The following is a 20,840-nucleotide window of genomic DNA, read 5'->3' as shown; positions in this document are numbered from 1 at the left end:
TTCCCTTGTTAAACGCGCGGCCACACTTCCTGGGTGTGACTACGTCAGTGAATTACACACACACCTGTGGTGATTGGTCTCCAAACAGGTAAGTTAAGCACGTCATATTTGTGTCCTAAGTTATCTTAGGAATGTTTTTTAACCTATTTTTTAACTGTGAAATTAACAGTATGATAGGAAACTTTACCCCCCCCCCCCAAAAGAAACTAACAAAAAAACAAAAACAAAAACAAAACTTGGATGTTTAAAACAGCTGGAGGCATGTTGTCTTAATTAGCTATCAGCTAGCTTAAGACCTGCAAACAAGTTGCATCTTTGTCGAAATTGGTAACTTAACTCAACTAATTACTTAAGTTAAAAAAAATGCGAGACCCTAATGTCTGTTGTTTGTCTGTTCGTGTTGTGGATGAGACGTCAAGGCTCTGGATCAAAGTGTTGTATTAAGCCAGGTAGCACTTGGATTCTTAACCTTAACCTCCCAGAGGTGAGAAAGATGCGCCGCCAAGAAGAAGTTGAGTTACATGCTTTAAACTCGCTCCACTATTACTAGAAATGCCGCTTCAAAATAAGGTTGTTGTAAACATATTTATTGTGAACCTGTTAAAAAAAATAGACAATTCATTTTTGCTAAAGAGCTCTGTTACGGTACAGTAAGTTGTTGTGAAGGTCCAAAATATTAGCATACAAATAACAAAAGCAAGTATTATGCAGTTGAAAAAAATACTATTAATATAGTAATACTGGACTGTACATACTGATATGTTCATGTGTAAACATCACTAATATTGCAGTTGATAAAAGTGGGGACAAATGTTAAGCTGATGTACCTGCCAGGGGGTTATTTAATATTACAATACAATGTATTAGTTGAGCATAAGTCTGCTAAATAATGTTGGGGTGACTGGGCCACCGCTTAATTAGTTGTGAAATTAATGTGAAGTAAAAAAGCAAAAACGTTCCCTATGAATTGTAGTGGAGTAGAAGCCCCCCCCCACACACTTTGAAATTCTCAGGTAAGGCACAGATGTTTTCACCTTTATGTGTTTAACGTTAGCTACCATTAGCTTGTAGTAATAGCCTATGTGAAAAGTCTGTAAACCACGTAGAAATAATCCCAGAGGTCGCCGTACGCTAATTAAACGCGATCTGTGGGTGTGGGCGAACTAATTAGTGAATTGTGATGATCATATTTTTATTATTACGTAAATATAAGAAACGTGGCGTTATTCAAGCGGGCCAAACTAACCGTGAACGCGCATCATGTTTAAGCTCTGAGGTTCCTGCAAGTACGTGCTTTAACAATGACGTGCACGAGCGGCGCAGGCACCCGAGCGGTCCGGTGTAAATCACTGCAATGGCAGAGCAGTAAGGGAGGGTGGAGGACACCGGCTACAGCCCTGCCTCCTCTCTGCATGTGAATGCACAGCAGAGTAGACACACGGGAGGCAGGCAGACGCAGCACGATCACAGGAACAACAAAGGGACGCATGGTTCATCCAAGGCTTCAAATGAATAAATGACTCATTGAGACAAGTTACGTTCACGTACCACACCTTTTGATTGCATCGGTCTTCACCTCTAAGGTAAGGGAGCATCCACCATACCAAGAACATGTGTATTTTACGGTTTTCTTGCCATATTATATATGTTTTAGTTGTCTACCTGATTATAAGCTTCCACCTATGATCCCTAAACAAGTTTATAGCGTCATTGTAGTATTTTATCTTTTCAAAATGCATATGAATTTCGTTTCTCTAACATTTGAACTGACACACACTGGGGACCATGAAATGGGTGTGACATTACTTCATAATGTGTGTACTACTAGAAGCCATATCAATGCTGTATCAGGACCATAAACATCTATTCAAAGAATGAGCCTAATTCTGTACAGTATGTGTATTATGTAGCTTTTACTTTTTTAAAGGGTGTATTCAAATAGCAGGAATTTTCTTTGCAATATTTAGGTGTAATAGCACTGCACAGTGATGGAGCTAGAGCACTTTGATGAGCGGGACAAGGCTCAGAGATACACCCGAAGGGGCTCAAGAGGGAATGGCCTCCCCAGTCCCACTCATAGTGCTCACTGCAGTCTGTACAGAACCAGAACACTGCAAGCACTGACCTCAGAAAAGAAGGCCAAGAAGATTCGTTTCTATCGCAATGGGGACCGCTACTTCAAGGGGATTGTGTATGCCATTTCTCAGGAGAGATTTAGGTCTCTGGAAGCACTCCTTGCTGACCTGACAAGATCCCTGTCAGATAATGTTAACTTGCCCCAAGGGGTACGGACCATATATACAATTGATGGGACAACAAAGATCGACAGCATGGACCAGCTGGTGGAAGGTGAGCAGTGTACCTGAATGTTTGTAAGTTTGCATCAGATTTAGGTTAAAATAATTAAGAGATCAAGTCACATCTTCACTGGGATTAAGACCTTGCATGTCTTTAAAAAAAAAAAAACACACAATGCCCTCAGTATTTTACAGTAGGAGTAGCCAGTGTTACACCATCCTGTGATTTTTGCTTTAGTCGACTATCTGTATCTTAACTTGTTTGTGGACAAATATGTCTCTTTATGCCTTGATTCTTCTACAGGTGAGAGCTATGTTTGTGCATCCATTGAGCCCTACAAGAAGCTGGACTACACAAAGAATGTAAATCCTAACTGGTCAGTTGGTGCTAAGACTGCAGTTTCCGTCCGTGACCCTTCCTACCTTGGTAGTGCCAAGGCTGGATCACAAGAATCCAAAGAGGGCAAGGACTTCATCAGGCCCAAACTAGTAACCATTGTCCGCAGCGGCGTAAAGCCTCGCAAGGCCGTACGGATCTTGCTCAACAAGAAAACGGCACACTCCTTTGAGCAAGTCATGAGTGACATCACAGATGCCATTAAGCTCGACTCTGGAGTTGTCAAAAGGCTATATACTGTTGACGGCAAGATGGTAGGTGATAATTTATCTTATTGGTCCTCACATCTCACAACTTCCACCTGTTAATTAAGTTTCAGAAATTAACTTAGTGTAAATTTATTAAAGTGTTCCTGCATAAAAATTCTGACATAATAGATACCAGTTAATTAAGGAATATTACTGCCTACCAGTTTTTTCAAGACCTTGAACTTGAGCTTAATTCGGTCTCTGACTTACAGCACTTTTGAAAAGTAAACTCATTTCCATTCCTTTAACTTTATTTGAAACTGTATATTTGTTTTTGAAAGTCATGGAAAAAGGCAACCAGGATAAGTTTAAGTGCTTTTTACTTGAGAATGCCATTATTGTTATGCTCTGTTCTCTACCACTGCTACCTTTTAATTGCTCCAAAGTAGCATAACCTTTGTGCATTTCTTCATACAATGACACTTCTGTACATGGATGCATTTGGCTTAGAGACAGGTATTCTGTTGTTCTGTTTTCCTACTGTCTCACAAGAGATGTTCAGCTCAGCACATTGTATATGAGGCTGACACATTTGCAGGCTGACTTACCTGCACAGTGAAGGAATTCTTTAGATTTATAAGAACTAGAACCTTCAGTTCCACCATTTCTGTTGGTCTGGTTTGTTCTGTTCCTCATTTATGTCTTTGAGAATTGCTTCCTTTTCCAGAGAGAGATGCAGCCGAGTCGGTTCTAAAGTCAACTGGGAATATTTGCTAAATGTATTAGTAGAAATGGGTTTCTGGGACTCCAATTTCAAATTCCCATCAACAGTAGCACACTATTAAATGGATATTCACTTAGTATCATACAGATTTGGGTTTTTATTTACAATAATACTGTGGAGATGTATTCATATATTACATTAACATTGCTTTAATATTATAGCAGTTGTGGTTGATGTGGGCTTTGCTTTGTCAGTACTTATGAATGGCCAACTTTTAAATTTCAGGTTCATATAGATTTGGCAGATGAAACTCATTACAGAACATCCCACATAATTAATCAAGTCCTACCTGCACTCCATATAGTACCCTTTTAAGAATATGAATTTTACTTTTTTCTTTTTTTTACATCTGATGGTTTCTATGGTGACATGGTTTCCTGAGCTGGTTGCTAAGAAACAGTCTCTGCGGCAGACCGGTGCAGTAGTGATGTCAGGACTGTAGGTGTAGTGTGAGAGGGTTCATAGATGCAGTACTTGGTCTGTCAGTGTTTACACATGGCAGCAAGTTGGAGCACATGGTAGAGCTATAATCCCAGGATAGGACCCATTGTGTGAAAGAGTATAAAAGGAGCAGTTGGGGATTTTCACTCAAACATACAAATCTGCCTTCAGAAATCCTCTTGGTATTACTTTAGGAATACAGATTGTTTAGCACAGCCTAAATAGACATGAGAGAGCATTAGCTCAAAGATAGAATTTATATACAATTTGAAAGTGCCTCCTCCATTTGGTGGTTTTGATGTCATTTTCTAATAATAGGCTGGTTGTATTATGCGTTTGGCAGCACAGCTCTGTGCTCTAGTTTCTCAGCTCCTTGTACTTTTGTCATGTTGTGACTCCAGATGGCCAAATAAGCACCCACTGCCATCACCAGGCCTGTTTTCATGGCTGTTTAACCTTTTGATAAATTACCTGTTTTCCTTTTTTCATTCTGAGATGGCAACTTTGGCTGACAATTGTTTTTAGCGTGTTTATTTTATATACGGTGTCGAGTAAATAGATTTCAAATACAGTTATCTGATTAGCCAAAACGTTTATCTAAATGGTGAATCTGCTTAGCAAGGGGTCTGCTTCATGACTGTGTTCAAGTAATTCTCTGAAGGTGTTCTGATATGACAGTCACATTTACAACCACCTAATGGTCTTGGGCTGCAGTTTATAAACCTCAGGTGGCTGTTAATAAAACATGAGTCACTCTGAAGGTATTGCAAACATAAAGGCGTGACAAAAGAAATCGGGTATCCTGCAGATGAAGCCATTTGAGGCGAGAGACCATGACCTGATATGATCCTGCTGTATGGGATAGAGCAGAGCGTGTTTGCATGACTGAGTAGAATCTGAGTCTGAGGAGAATCAGGCAATGACATTTCAACCCTTTCTATAATGTGCAGTGCAATATGGCCAGAACTCTGCACTGTAATTGCATTTTTCACACTGGCAACTTCTGTGTCAGCAAAGTCAGCTCTTCTTGTTGAAATAGATGTCAACAGATCCTCAGATGTACCTGAGGACAGAGTCTGTCTTATTAGTGCCTGAAAGCAAAGACTTAATTCAGTGAAGGTTTCCTGCACTTTAGTGATGGAATTCAAAATATTTAATAATAATCATTTAATAATCACAAGCATCTCTGCACCACTGCCAGTGCTGTTGGATGAGTCTTCCATTGCATTTCTCCACATTAACAGGTGTTGGAGCACATTTCTATTAAAGGAAATTTTAATAATGTTCTGTAACTACCGGGAAACGATGATAAAGGAGATGGGGAGGCTGTCTGGCTGTCCTCTCACCTACTGCTGTGACTTGGCGGTAAACAGTTACTTGCTCAGTGTCCCACTGCATTTGGAACAGAATAACAGTTATACTATACTCTTTGTGCATGAGCTAGATTGGAGGTGTTATACTTTTCTGCAGTATTACAGCTTGTCAAATGAGTATTGTGAGCTTTGTTAATAAACGATATACAGTATTGATTAATTATGTTGCAGTGGATTCATCTTGACATATTTTAAGATTGTATTTGATTATCTTGTTTCAGGACACAGTATTTTTAAAAATCATCTAACATGACACATGGTCATTAAACTTAGCCTGATTACCAAACAAGCATTTTTATTTTTATTTTTTTAATGACTTAAAATGGTCTTTTACAGCCTGTTAGAATCAGACACGGACAGAATTCCAAAGGCTAAATATAGAAACTTGAGACTAGGACATCGTGATTAGTACTGGAAACATGTTGGTTACTGCAGTGGTACATGTTTTAATGTGTGCTTGGGTTATGGCTGTGTCCTTATGGATGTTGTCAGAGTTCTGACTTGTACTCAAGTTCATATTTGAATGTTGGAGTATGCCCAAATTTTAATATACACTTTTACACCATTTTCTCTCTCTGTGGGACATTTTTCTAAGCATGCACCAATATAGTGTAGTATGCAAAAGAAGTGCGTTAGAAAATAATTAAACCTTGATTGCTTAAAAGGAATTACTAAAGTGCAATTCACTACTCTTAAACATAATGGGAGCTAATGCAAAGTAAAACTAGAACCAGTTAAAAATGACATGTAAAGATGAGTCATGTTTCTTCCTGACATGCTGTGTGACTGGCTGCTGTGTTGAATGGGCTTTAGAGGGGAGGTTTAGCACCCTAGGGAGCTCCACCTGCCCCCTCATAGAGATTTTGCTTTATTGGCATTTTGTGTGATATGTGGTCTTTACCATGGTTTAGATTGACTAGCGTCTATAGCGTGCAAACCTCCTCCTAGTGTGTGTGTGGGGGGGATGGTAGGCATGATGGAGCTGCTGTGTCACAAAACGAGCAGGCATAAGTAATCAATATTAAGCAACAAATTCACACTTGCCCCAGTTACGCAGTTTACATTTTGGCCCTACTATGCTGGACACTGTTGAGGGTGAGCACTGTCAATCACACCGGTGCACTGTCAATTCCATCTGTGGTTGCTGGGATTGTGTTCTGACTCCTTTAGGTTATTGTGAAGTAATGTCACTACGTTTATTGTAAAAATGTTTGGCCATTTTTGCATTGGACAATTTTAAGAAATATCAGGAGGGACATCCACCAAATGTCGAAAACCAGATTTGAACTTGCGTCATAGTGACAAGGTGTTTTATGCTGTTTCAACCTCCGTAGACGGATTGTGACATTCTCTGCAGTTTGTACTGTTCAGTGCTTCAGATAGGATCTGACACTGGATCTTAAAAGAAGCCATGTCCATCTTATTGTCTTCAACTCGGCTATCTGGTCTCCTTGGCAACGGCTCTCCTCCCTTTGGGATCGCACAGAAGAGAGATGGGATGGGGGGCAGGGGCTGTCAGTGTGGCAACTGCAGAGAAAACGTCTGTGTTACGCCCCCCTCTAGGTTCAATGTTTATTTTAACATTTCATGACTGACTGACCTTTGGCCGACTGGTCACTGATAAACAAATCCTTTTTGTTTGGGGATTATCTAAAATTCTAGATAGGTTGACTGGTGGGTTTCTAGTGTGGGCTGCTTTGTTCTACATCTAGGAACTTGAATATTCTTATTAGACTTCTGTTGAACTTTGTGATGGTTTTTAATTATGAGCCAATAAATGATGTGTGATCATGTTTTCTGTTGGCTGTTTTGATTTTTAACTATATTGTAAAAACACAATCATGACAGGATGGGTTAAAATCTGCACACTATTGGTATTGTTGACCTAAAATTAGCTGTAATTTATAGTTGCAACCTTTTACAGTCAATTTAAGACAAAATGTTCTAGTTAAAAACGATTATCAGTGTATCAGTTGATTATTTGCTGAGCTCACTCCCCTTGTAGAGGAAATGGAAAAATTAGATCTACATCCTCTGACGCACTGTTGTAGTTCGGCACATCAATAAGCCTTTTGAGGAGAAGGTCAGGACTCCATCAGCATCTTCATTTATTTATGGCCCTGCCTCCTCTGAGATGGGTTTCTGTATTAATGAGAGCAGCACATGCATCAGCTTAGTCCGTCCAGTTTCTCTTTGTGGAAGAGACCCGTTTATTTTTTCTTATTGAGAATGTCAGCTTACCATGATGTTTTAACAAACGTTCTTAAGCATCAACACCGTCTCATAGCTAAAAGGTCTAGTAAATTTAAAAATGTACTCTAATTTAGGGGCAGTATATTCACAGTTTTTGCTCAGTTAGCTTTAAAACTGGATAAGTGTTAAAAATGTTATAACACAATTTTATATCGAGTAGACGATAGAGGGCAGTTACCTTTTAATCTTCCTTTAGGGATGAAAATGCTTGATGACCGGCAGGCACCATTGTCATAAAATGTACTGAATTTAAAGAAGGTTTTAAAAGGAACTTGTCTTTTCTTAGTAGTTACCCCAGAGACATTTTCATCTGCACTCTTCCTGATAAACCAGCAGAAAATTTTAATACTATTATTCACAGGCTGTACACATAGTAGGATTAACTTTTCCTTTGTACTCTGGCAAATTTGAATATGCAGTTATAGTGTGTCTGCACAACTTCAATCCCGTATCTTTAATCTATTGATATTTCTTTCATGATTTAGTCTTTAGATCTGAAAGCCCTGAAATTTGATTTTCATCAGTAAAGTCGATCTGTACTTGATTTAAAACTTGGGTGTGAGAAGTTTTTATTATTTTCTTATTTTTTTTTAATCATAATTATATTCAGTGGTTGATAATGATATTTAAATATACATCAGATCAACATAATGTTATATACTTCATCCCTTTTTTGGAGAGACCACTGATCTTTGAACATATGAGCTAATGGTTTTTTTTTTTATGTTTCTCCTTAATTTTGGTATATCAGATTTTACAAGATAGTACTAATTGGAATATAATGTACAGTATAATTGGGGAGATTAGAGATGACATGGAATCTGTTTTTGTTCTATTACTAACGGATACATCTCCATCTTTATCAGATCACCGGTCTTCAGGACTTTTTTGGAGATGATGATATTTTCATTGCTTGTGGCCCAGAAAAGTTCCGATATCAGGATGACTTCAACTTGGATGAAAGTGGTAAGTGTACTTTGATAGCGCAGTGTAGTTAAGTAAATACTTGACGTACCAAACCTCGAAACTTGTATCGCAGACATGACAATAATTTAAACGCTTTTCTTTCCTGTCTTAACAGAATGCAGGGTGGCTAAGTCTGCATCATATGGCCGGCTTCCCACATTGCAGGGTCGCTCTTCCCCAAGAGGTAGTGGGATGTCTCGCAGAAGCAAATCACCCTCATCTGCTGGTTCAGGTTAGTGTGTGTGTGCGCGTGTGTGTTTGTGTCTCTTTTTACGTTTTATCTCACAGAAACAAAGGTTGTAATGTATTGTCCTAACAGAGCTGCTCGAATATGGCAAAAACCCTGATCATGATTATTTTGTTCAATATAACCGATTATTCATGGATCTATTGAACAAAAAATGTTGAAGGGGAAAAAATGTCTTTACCAGTGGATTTTATTCAATTGAAAAATAAGTAAATATTGCAGGCTAAGTGTGACTATTTGAGTCTTTTACAGTATTTGCTGGGTAGTTTTTTCGGATCATGAGCATTTTAACTATAATGGCAAATAATGCCACATTTGTGTGCCCACTTATCTTTCAATGCTTTGTCAACTTAATATAAAAATTTAACCAGCACCTGTTTATCTCACTTTGCAGTTCAGATTCAAGCTTTGTTGGCACCAACATTGACGCTGAGCTACAAAATTGCAGTTGTAATTCTTTTCACTTTGTTTGGCTCTTTTTCTGTGGCATTGGATCTCCCTGACTGCCTGAACCCCCTTGTGTGTAGAGTCTCTGGCTGAATTAAACATGCCACAACCTGGCTGAGAGAGAGTCTGACCTTTTCAGTGAAGAGTAAAAGCACATTACTGTTCAGGAAAGGGGCTGATTTACTGTATACCAAAACAAGAGAATCACTGTGGAACAAAATGTGGCACAAATTGAAATTCCATTACTTGTCCAGCTATATATTTTAATGTCACGTTATATTCATGCGGAATATGTGTACATTATTTTAAAAAGTGCGTTTTTAATTTATTGTGAAGTATTTTATTATGCTGATTTCTGCTGTGTTAACAGCTAATGGCACTGCAGGCAGTCAGCTTTCCACACCTCGTTCTGGAAAATCTCCAAGCCCTTCTCCGACCAGTCCAGCTAGCCTCCGAAGAAGACAGGTCAATAAAGCTAATGTTCCAGTTATGTATTTGTGAAGATTTTTTTTTTGTTGCAGTTTTGGGAAAGAGTTTAACCGTAATTTCTATGTATTTTTTTTGTCGTGAGAGTTTTGCTTTGCAAAAATGCATTTTTTCTTTTTTATTTATTTATTTATTTATTTTTAAGCAGTAATGTGATACTGACATTGTTAATATTGCTCATGTATCTTAACAAAATATTAAGGGTGGTTACATGTGTAGACCTGTTAATATCAGCCCATATATGGTTTCTGCATTCAAAAGAGGAAAAAAGCTGCCAAACATCAGTGCCCCATACACACAGGCTGTATTTGTACTTGTCTCATGACGCTTAAGAATTCTTTATTTTGAATGACATGAAATCTGTTTGTTTTCTCCAATTTTATGATACTAACAAGTTTTGAGACTGCCCAGTCCTGTTAGTGATATCATCATTAATTAATCACAAGGGTGGCAGGGTCTAGTATTGTGGCTGTGATGCAGGATATTATTTTCTCTCTGTGGCTTTTCACACCCCGCGTCAGTCTTTATGTTGCTGAAAAGATTAGTATTACATTTCCCCACACTTGGTTCAGTTTTATCTAATGCATACTCGAGGCCAGCAGTGGAACAAATTGGCTTTTGTAAGCTGCTTGCAATCACATTTTTATTTAAGCTTTCTTTTCTCTGAAGTTTGTATAAGCCAAAGTGCATCACTATGTCTTTTGTTCTCACTGAGTCGCTGTCTCTCTTGCCAGGGATCTCAACACAGTGGCTCCTCGCTCTCTTTAGCTTCTACCAAGGTTTGCAGCTCAATGGATGAAGGAGATGGGCCTGGTTATGAAGGTAAGACACGGCATAAGACATCACCTCAAACAACTTTTTGAATTAAAAGTAATGGTTAAGCTTTATTTTTTTATTTTTTGCTTTACAGCTGAGCCAGTGGATGAGTACCCCTCGGTTCCTGCCTCCATAGCGGAGCATTACAAAGTGGGGAGGACTTTAGGGGATGGAAACTTTGCTGTGGTCAAAGAATGTGTGGAGAGATCCACTGGAAGAGAGTATGCTCTGAAGATCATCAGGAAGGAGAAATGCAGGGGAAAAGTGAGACCTTCTCTGCATCTGCTGATTTCAGTCATTACACCAATTTTGTGCTAATGAAGTAATCTCAAATTTTTTTTTTTGTTAATCAGTAGATGATGTTGTGTCTCTGACTAATAAAATTGTAGCCTTGGTGTAATTATTTTTTATTTTTTATTTTTCAGATAAACCTCCATTAATAATGGTAAAAAGGTTTTATAATAGTATTATTGCCATTGTAAGGACCATTCAAAATTTGTTTAGTTTGTTTTTGAAAGTCATATATGGTCTAACATTATTGGAATTGAGTTTCCCCACACACACATTACTATAATATGTTTGTTTATAGTGTATTTTCACTATACATTGTTGATATACACTTCTTTGTTATGCAGGAGCACATGATTCAGAGTGAGGTGTCCATCCTGCGGCGTGTAAAACATCCCAATATTGTACTTCTGATTGAAGAAATGGACACACATGGTGAACTATATCTCGTAATGGAGTTGGTTAAGGTACTGTCATAGTTTATATTAGTCTGTGCAAAATGGATGTAAAACTCTCCCTGTTAACAAATGAAATGTTCTTGTCAAATTCCCCAAACCATTGGCCCTTTGGAAACGATTGAAAACTAGCAACTGATACTCTTTCACATCCCAAATGCGTTTTCTCCAGGGGGGTGATCTTTTCGATGCCATCACCTCTTCAAACAGATACACAGAGCGAGATGCCAGCTGTATGCTGTTCAATCTGGCAAGTGCCATCAAGTACCTGCACAGTCTCAATATTGTCCACCGAGACATAAAACCAGAAAACCTTTTGGTAAGTATGAGTTTGCAAAGGATGCGGAGCAACATCATAAATGTTTACCCTCTTCGCTCCACTAGTTTTAATTTTTCCAAATGTTCGTTTTTGTGACTTGCATGATAAAAATAAGTTATTAAAATTATACAGTGCACCACTCCACAAGGTATGACTGTATCAGCACTCTCATTTCTGACTATCTGTAAAGTCTGACCTCAGAGGTTTGATCTATAGTTCAATAATTTTGAACTGTAAAATCTTTGCACTTGATGTATTTTAATCTTACTATCACATCTCATTAATAGAAACTTAATGAGAGAGAATCGGAGAGAGGAATATTTCTGGCTTTTTCCGAGCTTTTTGCTTGCAGTTTCTCACTTCCCTTCACTGTTTGGTGTTACACAGGTCTATGAGCACCATGATGGTAGCAGATCTCTGAAACTTGGAGACTTTGGCTTGGCTACTGTGGTCAACGGTCCCCTCTATGCTGTGTGTGGAACACCCACATACGTTGCACCAGAGATTTTTGCTGAGACCGGGTGAGTCAGAAGGAGTTGCGTCATCTGAGACACTTCAGATTTGATTTTAAACTTTATTGTTCTTTTTACAAAAAAAAATACATGTAAAAATCTGCATGACAATCAAAACTTGCTGAAGTAATTCTTGTGGGCTGTCGCCACCTGTCTGGAATCACAGATACGGCCTCAAGGTCGACATTTGGGCAGCTGGTGTCATCACTTATATACTGCTCTGTGGCTTCCCTCCTTTCCGTGGGTAAGTGCTGATATCAAGTGTTTAACTTTTGTTACAATTGCATCAATCAAATGTCCCTAAGTATGTTACAACACGTAGTTTGAACTCTCTAAAGTATTTTAATTTCTGCAGCTGTGGGGAAGATCAAGAGGCTCTCTTTGAACAGATTTTGAGGTGTGAGCTTGATTTCCCTGCACCATACTGGGACAATGTGTCTGACAATGCCAAGGTTTGTGTCCGGAGAAGCTTTGCTCATCTGATAACTTTATGATCCATGTGAAACACCAGCTTTTGTTGTCGATCCATTGGCGCTGTGGCAGGCTATGATATTATACTGGGTACTCATAACTAAGTTGCCTTTGTTTAGGCTCTAATCACCGGGATGCTGCAGGTGGATGTGGGTCAGAGATACACAGCTGTACATGTGCTTGATCACCCCTGGGTCAACGTAAGTTTAGCATTTTGCCAGTAGAATCACCTGTGCACTACAAGAAAACATGGTGCAGCGTAATGCAGCAGGTGGAGTTGCTGAAGCTTGCTTCTTTGTATTCTCCAGGATGATGGTGTTTCCGAGAATAAGCAGCAGCAGCTGCCTGTGGCTGGGAAGATCAAAAAGCACTTCAACACTGGGCCCAAGCCCAACAGCACCACAGCAGGAGTGTCAGTCATCACAGTAAGCACCGATTTGCACCCCTTCACACTGACACTGCATGCAACTTGCAATTGTTGATTACATCTGGCTCTTTGTCTTATAAATCTGCTCTAGGAATAAAGCCATTCCCGTTCAAAATTGAAAAAAAATCAAAAAGCAGTTTTAAATGTGGAGTCAGTGCTACGCATGTGCACCAGCAGCTTTTTTTTTTTTTTTTTATTCTGCAAAGCCTTTATCCATGGTAAAATGTCAAAGCCTTGCTGTCTGATTTTCAAAATGGCAAATTATTTCATCATCTATTTACAGATTTATAATTTAGTAAGTTTTCTGCTTTATTTGCTATGCACATCAGTCATCTGCTTCTTTCTGCCGTGTCTTCCAGTGTGCACATTGACCTCATTCACCTAATTTTGATAGACTGTCAGCACTGTTGTTAGGAGATCATGCAAATAACATAATTGGCCTGCAGTGACTGGGCTTTGGTAAATATGATTGTATTGGTTTTAAAGCTGATCTGCATTTTCACTGGTAAAGATAAAATATCTTGTTAAAGTCAGTTGCTTTTTTTTGGTCGGGAGCAGCATTTCAAGCAGTTCATTGACATTTTCTGGCTTTCCACAGAATGTCAGTTGACAGTAACATGACATTATCTGCTAGTTTTTGCCATCTCATCTCAGCAGTTACAGCTGAAGTATAGACCTGTTTTTATTAATGCTAATTAGGTCAGTAATGCTTTGAATTCAAAGTGATCCTTTGAGTTGCGCTCGTCTCTTCCTGCTCAGCCGGACATGGACTTTACGATCCAGAGGTCAGGGTCTTTGGACCACTGTCAGCATCCAGGATTATACTGGATAAGGTATGACACAGCATAGTGCTGGTAAGCAGTGCTTTTATGGCAAAGTGCTGGCAGTCTCCATTTCCCATGCCCCAAGTGGTTTGACCCATTACTCCTCAATGGAGCCTTTTTCATGCCTCGCCCTTATTCACCTCACGAGATACATAACTTTATCTCGTTATTTCATCTCTAGTGCTGTGGCTGTTTCCTCTTGGCTGTTGTGCTGTTTATCTTGCTATTTGTTTACTCAGCCAAGCAAAGTTGCACCCATAGCTCTAACTGCATATGAGAATTCATGTGTGGTTGTTTGAAGCCACCAGATTTTGTTTCATGAGTTGAATTAATTTTTGCTCTTTTATAGTGCTGTCATAGACAAAAAATCACACACTTGACATAAGCAGAGTTCATCTTTTGCTTTTCCTGGTATTGTTGAGCACTGCACTAGTTTGCTGTGTCACAAGATGTTAAACGTTATGTCTCAAATCCAGTTGAACTCTGCGACGCAAATGCAGTTTTCAGATAGAACTGCATGCTAACTTTGGCTCGTGTACATTTACCTCAGTGGTGGTTGAGTGGATGCCAACCCCTCATCTTTGTAGTCTTGTTGAGAACTTAACAGTTACTGCTCTGTCACCCGCAGACCACGCCACTTGATAAGGAGAAGCAAGTTTTCAGACGAAGACGCCACCAAGATGTGAAGTCCACTCCCCCCCACCCACACAGTGTTGGTGCCTGCGCCCCCCACACTGCCAACTTTGGCCTCTCCCCTGCTGAATTCACTTCCGAGTCCGAAGACCTTTCCCCAAGTTCAGCTGACACTGTCCGTTCACCCACCTCTCCATTTTAACCGCCGTTCTGAGGCTACAGCAACATCCATCCCTCTGTAGAACAGTGAAAGTGTGGAGTGCAAAAAGAATAAACCCAAAGTTGGGTTCAGTCTGCTGACTTGGATATTCAGACTGCATATTTACATGATCCCAAGTTATTTTTAACCAGCCATATTCCTTTTTTAAAATCAGAACATATGTTGATCAAAATAAGGAGCAAGTCCATATCTGAATCAATGTGGACTGTAAGAGCATGCAACAATTTTTAAAATATTTTTTATTGTCTTTCAAAAGATCCCATTAAACTCTTCTAGCCTTATTTCTACACGTAAGCATTAGTTTACCGTAGTACTCTGGAGCCCTCTAGTGGTTCGTATTGCCAACTGCAGAGAAAACCTGTTTTTTTGAAGCGCTTTGCTTTTTAATTGTCAAAATGTAAATGCAAAACACTTGATTCTAAATATTACATTATTTTGTGATACGACATGTTAAGTTCATGTCCCTAAGCATGATAATTTAAACAGTCACCTTTCTGCTATCTGGGTTACTGTTACTGGGTTGCTGTTATACTTCTGGTGCATTGAACTCAGACACAATTTTAAGACACAATGACTTAGAAAAGTGCAAAGATGTGCTGCTACTGTATTGTAAGCATTGTCTGCATTTATAAGATTTTTTGTAGGACAAGTATTGTCCTACCACGTGGTAGCTGGCCTTTTACAGAGAGGGTGCTAAAGTTTGATGACTAATGGCCTAGTTTTTCTGTGTACCTGAGAATGATTTTTTGAAACAGTAGTTTTGTGTTTGTAAGAGTGTGGTTGTAATGCTGTGGTGGTACAGATGAATATCAGTGCTGTGTATTTAGGAGTAAGTGCATGTGTAAAACATTGCCTTGGTGCATATGGATAAGTGCAATTAGGTGTACTGCCCATTGAGCACAGTGTCAAATTTGTCCCTTGTAATGCTGGACTGAGTGAGAATGGATCTGTTGCTGGTATTATTGGCAGCAAACGCACAGACTTGAGGCAGAGGTTGTGCTCTTGTGCAACATGGATTTAATCCCCTCCCACACAATAAATTAGAAACAAGTTGGTAAACAGTTTAAGTGCTTCCACTAAATAATTAAATACTAGTTCAGATAGACTTTGTTTTTAAATGACAACAACAGGCTAAGAAGCCTGGCTTATTACTCTGTATGTAATGTCTGACCACTTTGTTTGTTCCAGAGACCAAATACTCACGAATGTGACTGTCCTCCCTACTCAGACTGTAAACTGCATGTCTGCTTAACTGCATCCTAAATCAGTTGTTATAATCTTTCACTGTCCAATAGGAAACATTTGTCATTGTACGTGCTTTCTTGGTGAATATTCATACCACAGCTGAGTTAAGACTTATATATATACATATTTTAGCGGAGATGTAGTACCATTTGTGTAATTTGTTGTTAAAGGGCTTTTAAGTTTTTTGACCTTAAGGGGACCAGCCAAAGTAAAAGCACATGGCTGTATCTTTTGTCATCTGACTTTCCTTTTGGTGTTTATCATGCAAAGCAGATGGAGAAGTTGAATGTTGTATTATATTCATCTATATACCATTAAAGGACACTAAAATAATATGAATGTGAAACAAATGCATTTTGTTTTCACTCGGAAACATTCTGCTGTGGTTAAACAAATTTCCTACAATGTACTCTGGCAAGAAACCAAACGTGAAATAAAAAGGATTTTATTAACCTGTGCGAGCAACTTGTGGGTGTCTTTGGACAACTATTAGGCTCTGCTGTGCCAAAATAAGACAGCAGATGGCAGTATTACCAAAGTCAAGTTTCAGGATTACTACAGTATATTAAGCTATGGTTATGCATTTATAATTTAGTGGCAGTTTATACAAACCCATAAATGAGAAACACTGATACTGGTATACAGTATTTATTCACTTATCAAAATCAAAAGCTGTTCAATTTACAGTTATCAATTGACATAATCATAAGCTTCAAACATATCCTGACTCTTTCAAAACATATGCAAAAACTATTAGTAATACAACTAAAATACTGACATTGTAAAACAATACCATACATCTAAATGCACTGTTTGATGGCAACGTTAAAAGGAATTTGTCAAAAGAAATTATTTTACATAAACATTACCCAAGTAAATGGCTCTTAGCATGCAAAACTTTAGCTTTGGATAGGGTGGTGTCTTGTTGCATCACTATAAAATTTAGAATGCAAACTCAAAATCTTTGCATATTTTGGTTCCTTTTAAATTGTCATGTCACAGTAGCAAACTTCTCATTTCTGTAATGAAAAGCAGACACAATAGCTCTGATATGACCAAAAATAGACCATAGTCACTTTCTGGAACACTATCAAACTTCAATTAGTTTTTGTAACACAGCTGAAAACCTACTTTAGACCTTTCAGTAACCAAGTTATAATATTGCTTACTATTGCATGGTGTTACAGCATGAACTGGTGTTCAAGACTTCAGATTTAAAATGGATGAGTAAACATTTTGTGCAAAAATGGGCAGAATGAAAAACAGTCATACACAAGTAACAGCATCAATGTCTGCAGTGCCAACAATTGTAGAATATTTTAGAAATGACACTTCTTTTACAAACGGTCACGAGATACTACCCAACAAATCCAGTATTTAATCGTCTGGATATGTTTTTAAATTAAGTGAAAGGGGAAAACAATGGATAATTGCGGCTCTGAATCTCCCACTGTGTAAATCTCATTCAAATTTGAGTATGGAATTTATTTTAGCTGATATGATCAAAACAAATTTCACAAAGGACTAAGCTCACACTGAATTAGATTTTACTTCCATATAGACAATAAAACAAATTAACAATGACAACTTGTCTTTTCACATACACATACGTTTGACAACCTTTTATTAACAATGAGCAAAGAATGTCCTTATACATGTATTACTAATCAACTAATATTGGAAGTGCAATGAAGACGTCTAAACATTGATACATGGCTCACATATTAGAAATGTTAGTAACACAGTGGCTACTCTAACAGTATTAAGATCTTGATCTTGAAGATGCACTTTACGCTGTCCATATTTACAGGTTCACTTTTTTTCTAGAAAAGTGTTCCAAGTGAGAGATCGGTCATACAAAGTTGTAAAAATGTTCCTAACAAAGCACATATTTTGTTTTGCATTTTCACAGTTTGAAACAGGAACATAAACTTAAATTATATTTAATTATGATTTATTTGCGTTAACTTACTGTAACTGGACTGTTGATCTCATTCGCTCCTTGTCCAGAACAAAAGATCTGCTTGACTCAGTTGGGGATATTCTCCACCTGGGTTCTCCGCTAAGACATGAAAACTGACAGAAAATATGTTTACATTGTTCCGAAAGCAGACAAATGGCACCAAATTCACCTGAACGAAGAAGCCAGATGATTAAGTGTAAGCACATCTCGTTCTTCATTAGCTACAACATGCTGACGTTCATCAGAGTCTGTGGATGGGCCGCAGCACAGCTTGGCCACTGGTTGGATGTAGGTGTTCTGCTGAAACCTCCACACTTGCCCTCTTATGTCTTCTACATCAGTACCTGTTTTGATGCTCATAATGCCACCGGTTGAAATCGATGTTAAATGCCACAATGCTGCCAGACGCCATGCCCGTGATCAAAGTCCTTAAGAGCACAAAACAATAAAAAAAAAAAAAAATTAACATGAGATCCTAAAGTCAGAAAAAAACTATAACCATGAATTTAAACTGTTTTTTTCCAAGCACAGAACAAGCATGTATCAAAATGTGTTAATTGTTAAAGGTTATTCCCCTGCATACAGACTTTAGACATTTTAACAAAGTGGTAAATGAAATGAGCAAAGGAGGTCATCAGGGGCTGTGACAATAAATTGCTGGTTTCCACTGACAACTGAAGTAGACCATTGAGTCCCAGTGTCTTTCTGCAACCCTTTTGCCCTTGTGTTCATGGCTAGCTGGTATGTAGGAAAAGCAGCTGATTTCACAGGGTCGTCTTATACTGCTACACCCCAAGGGCTTAAATGCTCAAGCACAATAAACAGAACTACAGCAGAATGGCCTTCTGTAAGTGGAGTTACAGAGCAAAGCTCGTGTCAACTTATTGAGGAAAGACATTGTAAATGAATCAGGGATTCGTAAAATATTTAATGCCTAATAACATTAACATAGTAGAACACAGTAATGGTAACTATTGGGATACTTAGTTTAAACTAAACGAAAAGATATTAAATGTCATTCTTGGTTTACCTTACTGGGTTATGCAGTGAGTCATGTTACAGAGCACATTTGTTTAGAAACTACACTTCTGTTTTAAGTGCTGAGAGGGGCTTGGCTGAAGCCGTGTAGTGCAGTTTCCATGTTTAAATTCTAACCTCTCTAGGCTGCCGGGGTCACATGATGACATCAGGCTCAGAGCCCCAGAGCGAACACTGTCGCCAGTCCTCCGCCGTGTAGGCGACCATTATAAGACTCCTGGCAAATCTTGCTGAATGCAAATGTTCGGGGGGGGGGGAGACATGCCTCTGACCTGCCAATAGACTTGCTAACTGTAGTCCATGTATCTAAAATGAGTGTATGTGCAGAAGATGCCCCTGTATTTTTGTCTCTATGGCAACTGTAGGTTCTATTTAAAGGAAAACGATGGCGGCTACTTCACTAACTAAAACATGAACTGACAACCATGAAGCACAGGCAACAGTGGGCTTTTTTTAAAAACTGCAACCTACAGCACAATATTAAAGATGTGGGAACATTTAGATGTGTATTTACGCAAGTATACATTCACGTGAGTAAGTTCCCAAATGCTTGCAGATAAAATGGCACAACCCCTCACAAATCACAAACTAAGCATTTGGATAGATTTAAAAGCTTTTTTACCTTCTCCTACTGTAATGTATCTTTTAGCTGGATTCACCACCATCACAAGACGTTGTTAAAACTGCAAATGTAACCATTGAGTGGGAAAGAACTGGCCCACCCTACTGTATCGTTACTACCGCAGCTCACTCTGACCTTTGATCATGTGATAGGTCCATGGCTCGGATGCCAGCATCACAGCCTGGGTAGACGTAGAGCTGTTTGAAGTCACAAGCCTGCCACACCTGCACCACACCGTTGTCCCCACCTGACACCAGGTTGTGACCATCACTGCTCAGGAGAATTGCCTAGAGGAGGGATGGAGGGGATTGAACATGTCAAATGTCTCTGTTCAGCATGGAAGATATTTATGGATGAGGGGTGAATATGTACGGAAATCAATTAACAACATTTGTGACAGAGGAGCAAAGCATGACAATGACATACAGGACAGACGTGCAATTAAAATATTGTACAAATTTAAGCTGCATTATTTTATTTATAATTGATATTATTGATGCAATTACATCTCAGATCTGACAAATGCAAATTAACTTTCACCTGTAAAGATTCAGACTGATAGTTGATAAGCCTCAATACACAAACACATTGCACCTGTCAGACTGGTCTGTTCACAGAATTCCTTCCTGCCCTCTTTGACAGCATTGTGCACCTTTTTAAAATGTTAACAAAATTATAATACTAAGCAATCACTAGACGTAATAGTGCTTTTACTAGAGCAAATGATCTTTAGCTGCCCTCTGTTTTAATCTTTAAAGTATGTAAGACAGTAGATAAAGATACGTCCACATCTTTCATGGAGAACACTCATGTCAAAAGGTCGGCTTACCCTGGTCGAATCATTGACCTCCATTTGTGCAAGCAGTTTTCCATTAATGCTGAAATTGCAGAAGCGTCCTCGCTCGTAGTAGATGATGCAATGGCCCTCGCTGGACACCGAGATGAGTCGTGGGCACTGATAGTGGTCTGGCCCCTCGAGAGCCCGCAGCAGGTCCCCTGTGATAGTGTGGACTAGACATGGACCCTCTGTCAGGCCGAATCATTCAAAGACACAAAAAAAAAAAAAACTGTGAACCAACAGTTTTATCACTTTAATGTTGTTTATCACACTGCTCAGTAAAATGAGTG

At 38.8% G+C, this 20,840-nt stretch overlaps 2 protein-coding genes across 13 annotated transcripts in view; one reads left to right on the top strand and one right to left on the bottom strand.

Moving 5' to 3' along the window:
• Window positions 1-1,315: 1,315 nt before the first annotated feature.
• dclk1b (doublecortin-like kinase 1b) lies at window positions 1,316-16,547 on the top strand. Of its 3 annotated transcripts, XM_067506604.1 has the most exons (17): window positions 1,316-1,583; window positions 1,968-2,349; window positions 2,602-2,948; window positions 8,600-8,699; window positions 8,815-8,931; window positions 9,764-9,858; window positions 10,614-10,701; window positions 10,790-10,959; window positions 11,331-11,450; window positions 11,611-11,757; window positions 12,145-12,278; window positions 12,436-12,513; window positions 12,625-12,721; window positions 12,860-12,940; window positions 13,049-13,165; window positions 13,927-14,000; window positions 14,620-14,827. In XM_067506604.1, the coding sequence occupies exons 2-17, from the start codon at window positions 1,989-1,991 to the stop codon at window positions 14,675-14,677; spliced, it is 2,184 nt and encodes a 727-aa protein (XP_067362705.1). In that variant the 5' UTR covers window positions 1,316-1,583; window positions 1,968-1,988; the 3' UTR covers window positions 14,678-14,827. The 3 variants fall into 3 exon arrangements, with proteins under 3 accessions (XP_067362705.1, XP_067362704.1, XP_067362703.1); XM_067506602.1 differs by lacking the exon at window positions 13,927-14,000 and having other exon boundaries at window positions 1,323-1,583; window positions 14,620-16,547; XM_067506603.1 differs by lacking the exons at window positions 11,611-11,757; window positions 12,145-12,278; window positions 12,436-12,513; ... (3 more) ...; window positions 13,927-14,000; window positions 14,620-14,827 and adding an exon at window positions 11,121-11,140 and having other exon boundaries at window positions 11,331-11,451.
• Window positions 16,548-16,783: 236 nt separating this feature from the next.
• nbeab (neurobeachin b) overlaps window positions 16,784-20,840 on the bottom strand; it is a 178,041-nt gene continuing 173,984 nt past the window's right edge. For 9 of the 10 annotated variants that reach the window (XM_067506601.1, XM_067506592.1, XM_067506594.1 and 6 more), the window contains 3 exons: window positions 20,542-20,738; window positions 19,848-19,999; window positions 16,784-18,480 (listed from right to left, as the gene is read on the bottom strand). In XM_067506601.1, the coding sequence (XP_067362702.1) occupies window positions 18,390-18,480; window positions 19,848-19,999; window positions 20,542-20,738 (440 nt within the window). In that variant the 3' untranslated portion in view covers window positions 16,784-18,389. The remainder of the gene's footprint in view (window positions 18,481-19,847; window positions 20,000-20,541; window positions 20,739-20,840) is intronic. The other variant, XR_010914580.1, reaches the window with a different exon arrangement.

Source organism: Channa argus, chromosome 6, assembly GCF_033026475.1.
Source record: "Channa argus isolate prfri chromosome 6, Channa argus male v1.0, whole genome shotgun sequence".
Lineage (NCBI taxonomy): Eukaryota > Metazoa > Chordata > Actinopteri > Anabantiformes > Channidae > Channa > Channa argus.
Note: the sequence above shows the minus strand (reverse complement) of the source record. Positions and strands in the feature narration are given on the sequence as shown.

What these genes read in the sequence shown, in the direction of transcription:
- dclk1b (XM_067506602.1), top strand. Translation starts at nt 1,989, where the DNA reads ATGGAGCTAGAGCACTTTGATGAGCGGGACAAGGCTCAGAGATACACC. An exon ending in AGGAGAAATGCAGGGGAAAA is followed by an intron (nt 10,960 to 11,330) that starts GTGAGACCTTCT and finishes TTTGTTATGCAG; the next exon opens with GAGCACATGATTCAGAGTGA. An exon ending in GGCTTCCCTCCTTTCCGTGG is followed by an intron (nt 12,514 to 12,624) that starts GTAAGTGCTGAT and finishes TAATTTCTGCAG; the next exon opens with CTGTGGGGAAGATCAAGAGG.